Source organism: Glycine soja, chromosome 6 (assembly GCF_004193775.1).
Source record: "Glycine soja cultivar W05 chromosome 6, ASM419377v2, whole genome shotgun sequence".
Classification (NCBI taxonomy): domain Eukaryota; kingdom Viridiplantae; phylum Streptophyta; class Magnoliopsida; order Fabales; family Fabaceae; genus Glycine; species Glycine soja.
Genome location: NC_041007.1, coordinates 20869480 through 20880561, shown reverse-complemented (window position 1 = coordinate 20880561; position 11082 = coordinate 20869480). Strand labels below are relative to the sequence as shown.

Sequence of the window (11082 nt, the reverse complement as noted above, 5' to 3'; positions counted from 1 at the left end):
AAATAGTATCTTCGAAGCAAGTGCTATGCTCACATGGCTAGGTGTTACTTTTTCTTTTTGGTCGTCAGATTATGTATGACCATTTATATTTATAGATTAGGGTAAACCCAAGATAGAATAACTAAAATTTATATTTTAGGTTCACTAAAAAAATATTTATTATTAGTATTTATAAAATAAAAAGGTCTCATATATTGATAAAAATACTAAATGTTAGTAAAAAAAGCTCAACATATTTAAAACAAAAAATTTATTTTAAAATTTTTCTTAGGTCTCACTTATATATCGTTGAATCGGTCCTGTTATAGTTTTCCAATTTTCTATTGCTTGGGCCCTAGGGTATCCATTAAACATGAATATAATCATTTATTTTTTAGTTTAACCTACATGTATTCTCCAATGAAACAATCTTATTTGAGTAGAGAAAGTTTATTTTGAACTACAAAATTCACTTTCCAAGTGAGTTTAACTATTTATGTTCACATCACTTAAAATTTTGAATAAGATTAGTTTAATTTCTGTATAAAGATTTCTCATATGAAGGCGTTTGAAATCTTCTATGAAACGTTCTAACGTAGAAAGTGATTTAAAAAGAAAATAACAAAGAAATCACGGACCAGATAGATATTTGAGTTTTTCATCTTGAATCGTTCAATGCACTTTGGAAGGAATACAACACTCAACATGCATATTTAGAGGCTAGGATTTTGTTTCATTGGGAATTTGGGATAATACAACTTTCCAAAATCAGGAACCGTTTTCCATTATCAATGAAGGAATACTATTTGGGATGCAATGGTGACCTTTGTTTTGGAGGTTTTGATTAAGCTAAAACCTAGTCCACTTGTACTGAATAATCTTATCACCCCTCTTTATTCTTTCTTTAATTATATTTGATCACTTTGCACGCCAATAAATCAAAACTATTCATTTTCGTGCATAGATTCATGTATTATTTATTAGGAACGATCGTAAAAGACTAATCGTTGCATTTGCAAAGACGTATTCACAATTGGCTGAATGAATGCCCAAGCAACATACATTTCTTTCAACGTTAATATCAAGGTAGAAACAACACCACAATCCTGGCTAAATTATTTAATGTCTTTCATATATAATAGTCACAAAAACTCCTCTAGCTTTTCCTTATTTTACCTGTGCTAGATGAGCATGGTAGAGCTGATAACTCCTCAATATCCTAATTTTGTCATTAAATGTATGTTGAGTTCTTGATATCTTTTTAAGTTGAAACCACAAGTATCTTGTACGAAAGATATTCAAAAGCATCTAAGATTTAATAATATAGTAAGACTTCTAGCATAAGTTTTTTTTTATAGTGAATTATGATGACTTTATTACCAAAATTTATGGGCTTATCTAAATATTTCTATTTCTTTTTGCGATATCTGTTTACTAATACAAAATTTATTGTTAATTTAAGATTTAGTATTATTTAAAATTTTGAAATTGGCGTTGATAGATATGTAATGTGGGAATCAACACTTGCATCAACCCTACCCTAATACACATCATAGTGTATTTTGTAGATTTCAGCCGAATGGCTTACTACTGTGTAAAAGCATACCTAGTACGTTTGCAGACAATTGCTTTCTATACCTCTATAGTTGCTTCCTGCACCTAATCCGAAATGTAAAAATACATTATGGATTAATCTTTCTAAAATATAAGCTTTACATTCTGGAAAGACCCCGATTAGGTGTTCCAAAAGTTTAAAAAGGTGTATGAAGCAATCATGGAGATGCATGAAGCAATTGTCACGGTGAACCCTTGCTAGGAGTAAAAAACTTACATAAAAAATGTGACAAATCAAAAGCATTTTTATATCACCGTACCGATAATTCAAACATGCTATCATCTAGTTTATAACATAAAAAAAAAAAAATGCTACCAATCTCTATTTAACCAGGTGTTCAAACTTCTCCAGTTATATTTGATTTCTTGGACCAAATATGATTTTTCAACGATATAAATATATGTTTGGATAACCTTTCAAATCACGATAGATCATAGTGAGATGAATCAACCTTAATTTAATCAAATTTATATGTTTGGATTGTTTTTAAAATCATGATAGAATCAATTTTGATGCAAGAAAAATTATGATAAAGTTGAAGCAAGTGGGAGTAATTTTTACTTCTACCAAAATCAATTATAGTTTGATTTAGACTAATTTATTCTCATTTCAATACCCTCAGGCATATATATGTTTATCATTTATTGATTGATTTAAAAATACAATTAAATATGTCAAAATAAAAAATATAGTTAAAAGTTTTCTATATTTATTTAATGTTAAATGCATTTTATCTAATTTACACTCACACACATACCCTTAATAGTATGATAAATCACATTAAAATAGATTTTATCCAATTAACCCTCACAACAATACCTTTCATACATATATTTATTATTTATTTATTGATTAAAAATACAGTAAAATACGTCAAAATAAAAAAAAAATAAAAGTGGTTATATTCATTTAATTTTAAATGCACTTTATCTAATTCACCCTCACACTCATACTCTTAACATGTTAAATCATACTAAAATAAAATAAAATTTATTTATTCTCTTTTGTTACACTCATACCCATAAGCTATTTTTTATTATGCCTATTTAATTTTAATTATATATGTATATATAAAAACTAACTATAATAAAAAAATGTATATAAATATTAAAACCTCAATCAAATTTGATTCAAAGTATTCAAACAACATTTTCTTAAAAAATCACTTTTCTAATATATATTATTCAAATAAAAATCATGTTACTTTATAATCAATTCTCAATTCTATGAAATTAATTTCATTCAAAATCAATTTTATCACCACCAATACAAACACACACAAAGTAAATTGTTGAACGATATCCAACAAATATAAACCAATATTAAAGAATGTTACATTTGTTGGTAGCAATTCTCCTGCAAAATATTACTCGGTCTAGATAAAATACAATGTAAATGAATTCGGGCCTCAAAGAAGCATTTTTTTTATATAAAAAATATGGAATTGTAGACCACATGGGAGATCACACTACTGAAAGCTAATACAGTTAATAATTTACAGCTTGATCTTTTCAGAACAGAAACAACAGGAAGCCTCAATTTCCGCCCAAAGAAAGGCAATTAAAAGAATCCTCATAAATTTAACACCAAAAGGACTTTCCATCCACGTTTGCTAAGAGAGAAATTATAAGCCACACCGGCTGCTAGAAGTGTATTATTGATCAACATAAATTGCGGTTTACTGTGCAGCGGTTTACTTGAAAAGGCTTTTAAGATGTGCACCAAAGAGTCTTACCCCACATGACTAGTCATGAATCAGAGAACTTCTCTCAATCAGATGGAAGTAGTCCAAGAATTAATTTGTCCTTCAGAAGCACAAGAAGATCCGGTTTCATGTTTTTAACGTTACTGGGGTGATGTAGAAGACGCAACCGCAACTTGTATGAGCGGATGCCCTGGAAGTTTTGGTGACTCAGGACTTGGTTGAAGAAGGGATGCCCTTTCAGGGTTTGAAAGCATAAGTTGTTGCATGTCCTTGGAAAGCACACTGAAAACGGCCCAAAGGTCTCCCTTTAGTTTCTGAGAGGTAGCCATCGAATCAATGCCACTCTTTCCAGATTGCTGCAGCTGCATTTAAGTTAAATAAAAACACTGAACATGAATTTTACAGCATAAACAATTCTATGATTAGGTTGTAATGCCCTCTAGCACATTATGCAACAAATATTTATGTGCTGTGCTGCCTTGCACATGACACAGTATACTACAGAACCAAACATCAATTTTCCTTTATTCAAAAGTAACATGATGAAAACGTGTGGAAGGCTTTAGATATGGTGTAAAATTTCATCCTAATTAACCCTAAGCCTCACGGTGTCCAACATACAATCTCTTTCTGATTAACAGATAGCCCGAATCACACATGGAATCACCTAGAAAAATATTTCGACAATGTCAAGAAAAAAAAAAAAAACAGGTATACAACAGAACATTTGCCAACTATGAAGCTTTTCTCAATCATTCTTAAAACAATTAAACAAGTTGGTGTCTGAACATTTCATTTCCTCTTTCTCATTGCCTTGTAAAAAGTGTGCAATCTATCAATATGCGGATTGTTTTCTAATCACACTATTCTTAGTGTGAGCTCCAAGGCCTTCAACTCTCAAAGCTACAGATCATTCTAATAACGTTTTACTGCTGATTCTTAATTCTGTTCTAGGAAGCTCTCAAAGCTACAGATCATTCTAATAACGTTTTACTGCTGATTCTTAATTCTGTTCTAGGAGCATATACACGTTGGAATAATATCTTAAACGAGTAAAGCCTTATTTGTGTGTGTGTGTGTATTTTGTAATTTCACCTTTAATATAATCTTATTAATCTAGTTTGATTGCTTATACATGATAAATTAATAGGTGAGTTATTGTAAATTTCACATATTTTTTTTATTCCTACTAATAAAAAATATATCTTATTAATTTAATGTATTTCTTATTTTGAATAAGGAATCATCTTAACAAAAAATAGAATAAAGTTTCTTAGGTCTATATAAAAGTAAATTACATATATGTTTATCAAGTTATTTTAATTAATTTTTTATTTTTTATAAGTTTATAAATTTATTTGATCAAAGAAAAGTGTTTGAGAAACAATTTTTTCTTATTGACTTATAAGATTTGTTTTTAAACATAACTTAAATTTACGATTACCATTTTTATTTTTATTTTCAATAAAATAATAAAATTTATCATTTTATCTAAAATTAAATTATTTATTTTGATAATACTCCTCCTTATCATTTTTTAACTAAAAAATTATTTATCGGATTGGCTTAAATATATTTTTCAAATTTATTTTTTATATTTGAAAAATAGACCGTTTTCATATTACTACCTAAAAATTCATTTTTTGTCAAATAATTACCTGAAAATATTTTACGTTTCAATTTACTACATGTCATTAGTCCCCTTTCGTTAAGTAATGACATGACAAACGAAGTGACACATTATCAAGCCTAATCACTAACACGTCATTGCCATGTCATTGAAGATGATGATCTGGCAATAAGGTGTGAGTGATAATGCGTGTTGACGTGGTACTCCATCTCTCGCGTCACCATTTAACGGAAGGGAACTAACGACATGTAGTAAATTAAAACAATTTTTTTTTTCAACAAATTATTTGACAAAAAATGAATTTTTAGGTAGTAATCTAAAAAGGACTATTTTTCAGATATGAAAAATATATTTAAGCCTAAAAACTTTTTAGGGTTGGTTCTAGGTTGCGGTTAGGGTCAAGTTCTTCTTTCTATCCTTTACTTGATTTCAAGACGATCCATTAGTAGATTCATATCATACAACTTGGTCAAGGGTACCAAATTTTGTGCTTTTAGCCTTAGCACATTACCACCTAGTAAACTCTATCTTTAGGCTTCACTAATTTTATGCCCATCATCTGCATAATAGTTTAACTAGTATATATGCATGTGCAAGTAGACATCTTATACAAAATACTGATCATGAACTGCAAGGACTCGTTTAAGCTTATGCACAAATTTTTATTCTGATTGAGAAGCCCAGCACCTAGGTATATTTTAACTGCACAGGCTTGAGCATACTAGCTTTCATCTAGGATAGGACCATTCATGTACCTACCTATAATCATGCCAAGTACGTTATAAAACTCACTTAATACTGACTTGAGTTTCAGAGGAAGTACTAAGCAAAGTTTAAGTTTCACCTCGCACTGTGGCAGTGAAGGTTTTAAAACCAAAAGGCATGAACTATGGGCGAGTATGAAAACAGTTATTGTTTCATAGAGAAATGAAGCATTAAGGCTGGGCGTCTAACCACAATATATACTCATTCAACAAGACATCAATGAACTTATCACACTTAATGGATCAGAAGTGCAGTTAGAAAGAAAATCCATGTTAGTTTTGATTCTTAATATCCGAATTGAAGATAAATTACTTGGCGCAGACCACATGAGACTTTTGCCCCATAGTAACATCAGTAAAGTAATTGCCAGCATCAAGGTAGAAAGAAAAATTCAACTTATAAGGTGCATTTTCCCAAGGGAACAGATTAACATCAGAGCTGAGAAATGATCACTTTAAGCTTCCAACAGACAAATGGGATGGGAAAAATCATCTCCTTAGTCCTGACTAAAATGGTTCCATGAGGAAAGCAAACAATACACTCTTTCTAACACACATTTTACTATTTGTTAAAATTTATTGAAAACAATAAAATCGAGGGAGAGACTCTTTAAATAAGAAATGAGACCCAAAAAAATTTGTGATTTCTAATAAATTTCAACTAATAGTAGAATGTGTGTTCAAAAGAGTGTGTTGCTAGCATTCCTCATGGTTCCACAGATACAATAATGTTACAGTTTCTCTCAGCAAAAGGAACAGTCTGGTGAAGAAATGTAAAAGTCAACAGCTAAATTCAAGGGTATTTTCTCTTAACAGGACATCCAAGTAACAATAGCCAAAGTACTAGAATAATAATAAGCCAATTGCTTATTATAAGTTACATTAATTCAAAAGTCAGTTGTAATAATAAGTGAAAACTTATGTATCTTTTTTGTTTCTACATGTTTCACTAAATATGATCATTTGAGTTTTGTTTATATCACAGCTTCATGGTACTCAGAACCAAATGCAATGTTGATGACCCTCACTCATCCTTTAGTTAATTACTTAATGGGAAGTCTTGTGCAAATGATATTATCTACATTATCATACGATGAAGATACAGAATAAAAGGAAAAAAAAATCAAAGAAAGCAAAAGAAAAAGAGAGTTCAAAAGTCTCTTCATTCTATATGTTTGGTCTGGTCCCCTTCACAATAAATTTTGCTTCCGCAACTATTCAGAACATAATCAAAGTAGACACCTCCATAATAAATAGTAAATAATAAAGTCCCAGTAATATAATATTCATAACCCAGGATGTATTATGGTAGGCATTAAGTCCTTTGCAAATGTGAATAACAAAAACATTATCACATCATTGATCCACATCATTAAGAATAATGAAAACAATAGCTAATGAAATATATATGCATACGGCATGCTTTATTCATGCTGGGCAAAGATAGAGCTTTGGTCAACCAACAGCATACATTTATTTGAGGATTCTAGGAAAGTTGATTACCTGTATTTCTCTGAGGAGAAGTCTTTCTATGACACTGAAGGAATCCACAATTTCCAATTCAGGCAGTCTAGAAATAAGCTGTTGTATGTCGGTTTTCATTCTTGCTAGTCTCCATAATCTATCTTGTTCTTGTTCAGCAACAGCACGCCTTCTCTGAAACCATGGCATAAAGTTGGGTCCATTCAGGAATCGCCTGATAGAGCATTCAAGCAAATCGTGTGAAGATCATAAATCTAATAAGAACTGCAAATTTATTGCAAGGTCATAATGTAAAATACTATATTACAGAGAGGTTGGTATTGATGACAAATGGCGGTACATGATCGATAAAAAGAGCAAACAAAATTGTTACCTGTATAAGTCAAGCCAGTTAGATTTCATTCGCTTTAATATAAACTTTCCTGGACCTCTTGCTGATAAACTTGAAAGAAATTCATCGGCATTGAATGGAGGTAGAGAAGGAGGATCTACATAAGGAGAAGATCCTTCTGATGGTGTTGAAGTCCTAAAGTATGGGCTAAAAGGAGCCAAAAAGTTTGTCATGAGCTCCAAGAAGTGTCTCCGTAATATCTCATTGTTCACAACAGACATTGACTCCTCAACTCTTGGTGACACCCCAGCATCTATAAGCCTATTTAAGATAGAAGTATCTGGCTTAGTTGTCGCAGAATATGTACTCCATATAGCTTCCTTATGTTCTGTCATCAGACAAAGAGGACCATCTCTCCGCATCCTAACCGCACTCAATAAACTTGAAGGAGAGAACTTCTTTAGTTGTTGAAACCCAATACCTTCTGGTCGGCCAGAAACTCTGCCAGTAGAAGACCTAGTTGTAAGGGCAAGCCTGTTTGAATTAGGAGAAGGACTTCCAACTGAGACAATGTGCGGGATGTTACGCAGTGCTTTGAGGAAGAACACGTTTGTCACCCCTAAAATCATCGGGGGGAAAGCTTCGCCTTCTTGCACTGAGTTTAAACGTGCAAACACTGGGTCATGAATGGTAAAATAAGGACGGAAATCAACACTGCAAAGCAATGGAGCGACCAAACTCACAAGACTAGCCACGGCCTCACAACATTGGGGAGGTGTGGGGGCAATGATGAGCATTGGTTCACCAATGAGTAACAACTCCCACAAAAGCCAAAGCTGCAATAGAATCCCTCGGAACGAACCAAAAATATCTGAATCATGAAAAAGACCTTGTGGGACAGGCTGACTATTAGGCAGAAAAGGTGCCACAGAAGAAGCACCCTCTTCAAAAGACACTCCACCTTCTACAGGAAAACTGTGAGCTGGTGGCAAATTCACTTTAAGGGTTGCATTTCCAATAGGAAGATCCATCACCTTACCAGGAACAGGAGCAGGCCATTTTGAAACATAAGCAGCAATATGCTCCAATGCTTTCTTACCAATGTCAAAAAACAAAGGACCTACAATTTGCAGCAAAGGTCTAAACACACTTGAATAAGGACTATAAGACAAAATGACCACGGACTTCTGCTCCCCACCACGCTTTAACCGCTCGTCATGTCTCTGCCTATTAAACACATAACCATACAAGAATTTAGAAGCATTGCTACTATCAGCAACACCCTTTTCATCTAAGGACTTCTTAAGGTGCCTGAGAATTCGGAAAAAGAAGATACAATCATGAATGCTGGATCGGTTCTGGTTTTGGTGCTGCGAAACGGAATCAGGAAAGGAACTATAAGCAATTTCAAGCTCCTCATCATGGGAAAAACACCCATGTGGATAACACTCTTCCACAAGCTGGCCCTGTTCAAGATCAAACCTTATAGCACAAAAGGCAACAACCCATTGTTGCAATGATTCTGAATCAACACTCGGACTCACTTCTGTTCTCACTGAAAACGAAGGAGACCTACTCATATCTTCCAAAAAAATCCTAACACAACAATTGCATACACCAACCCCAGTTTCCTGCTACAAAACCAGCATCATCACATTCATTGGCTAACCAGGCTTAATTTCTAAGAGAGACCCAAATGAAAAAGGTGGAATTTTGAGAATTGGGTTTTATTCTAAAACGCTAAAAGTGCAAGAATTTATGCTTAACTACTTCGTGTTACTTTGGGTAGCAAATTACAGGCTCCCGCACGATCCAGGGTTTGAGAGCGATGAAATTGAGAGTGGGGAAGGGAAAGAAAAAACAGAATGATTGATTTATTGAATGATTGATAAGGATCTGCGAAATGGGTACCTGAAAATGCGAAGGGTTGGCTCCAAATCCAATTCGAGAAATTGAAGGATATGAGCTACGGGAGAAGGAGAGGAATATCGTATATTTGGGAATTTATGAATAGAATTTGATAGAATTAGTTGGATTTACAGAAAGGACATGTCTGCTTCAAACTTTTTTTTTTATTGCTGTCTGCTTCAAACTTTCAATTCCAAAAAATCCAAGCTGCCTTTTGTTGGAAAAGCAAGTAGCTAAAAATTTGGAAACGCTTTTTCGTTTAGGAGAGAAAATTTAAAGTTTAGTCTTATATTAAATTAGAAGAAACACAGGCGTAATATTACATGTGTTAAATTTGATGTATATTAATGTGTATACGTAGTTATATATAATATATGTTGAATAAAATTTTATATAATATGTATATGTCGAAAATAAACATTTATATATTACATAATTAATTTTATATAATACAAAATGCATTCGATAAATTCTTAGGTATTTGTAATTTTATTGTTAAAGTGTTATTGTAATTCTTATATATGTGAGTGGTTGTATCATATATTTTTAATAAAAATAAATTAAAATTAATATACATGTCATATTATAAATTAAAAAAATTATAATTTCTCTTATAAGGATCACATGCTAGATTAAGAGATAATATATAATCTAGACAAGTATAAAAGTTTTTTAAAAAAAAAGATAGCAAAAAAATTTGGGTGCTTAATTAACGAATTGGTAGATTTTTAAATGGGAGAATATGTAACTAACAAAAGATAAAATGGGATTGAAAAAAATTGTCAGAGATCAAAGCAGTTACAAAAAAATTATATCTTCTTTATCTATTGTTATAAATCATAGATAAATGGATTTATGACTAACTTACATATAGTAAATGTTGAGGATAGGGATAATTTGAACATGGGTGATATCTCTTTAACTATTTAATCTTATATTCTTTAATTATTTAAAACATAAAAGAGGTTTTGTTTTTTTTTCATGGAAATTTATGCACAATGGTATTTTTCTAATATCTATTTTATGTTATATTGATTGATATTTACAGTTAAAACAATCGCTTGATATTTGCTAATTATTTGATTGAATTAAGTTATTTCTTCACATTTTAAATGGTGAATAATAAAATAAATCGTTATTAAGTAAAAACTGCCTTTTATATAAAAAAAAATGATTCAAAATATCCCACTACTCTGTTTCTTATAACTTTTTTTTAAAAATTTTATATTTCGAAATACCCCACTATTCTCGTGACTTCTTTAATGAATCACTATTATTTTAAAACTGTCAATTTTTTAATTTTAAAATTCTAATATACTATTATTGAAAAGCTGTTATTTTTTAAAAATTTAAATTGTTCATGTATATCACTACTATTTTCTTGCTTGAATAAAGACACATTAGACCTTTCATTTATATTTGATTGAAAACACTATATCAGGAACATGAAATACATTATTATATTTTCCATTACGAATATACACTAATACAAAAGAACATGGAATTATTAAATCTTGTAAGGCTACCTTTTATGTTCTCTGTTCTAAAGGTAATGGGTAATTGGAGGTTATGAAGGGAAGGTATTTACACATAGGAGTGGATAAGTCGACTAACTCGTCTCGCGTAAGGTCTGTCTGCATAAGTTCGCATTGACAGTGGACTGGGTCA

The 11082-nt window shown here is 31.5% G+C and overlaps 1 protein-coding gene across 4 annotated transcripts; it reads right to left on the bottom strand.

The window, feature by feature from the left end:
* Window positions 1-2878: 2878 nt before the first annotated feature.
* Window positions 2879-9658, bottom strand: LOC114416679 (protein DENND6A-like). Of its 4 annotated transcripts, XM_028381637.1 has the most exons (4): window positions 9418-9653; window positions 7549-9137; window positions 7197-7389; window positions 2879-3661 (listed from the first exon to the last, which is right to left on the bottom strand). In XM_028381637.1, the coding sequence occupies exons 2-4, from the start codon at window positions 9084-9086 to the stop codon at window positions 3440-3442; spliced, it is 1953 nt and encodes a 650-aa protein (XP_028237438.1). In that variant the 5' UTR covers window positions 9087-9137; window positions 9418-9653; the 3' UTR covers window positions 2879-3439. The 4 variants fall into 4 exon arrangements, 2 of the variants coding, with proteins under 2 accessions (XP_028237438.1, XP_028237439.1); XM_028381638.1 differs by having other exon boundaries at window positions 2879-3655; window positions 7549-9655; XR_003667543.1 differs by having other exon boundaries at window positions 3520-3655; window positions 7197-7349; window positions 7549-9658.
* Between the last annotated feature and the right edge of the window lie 1424 nt (window positions 9659-11082).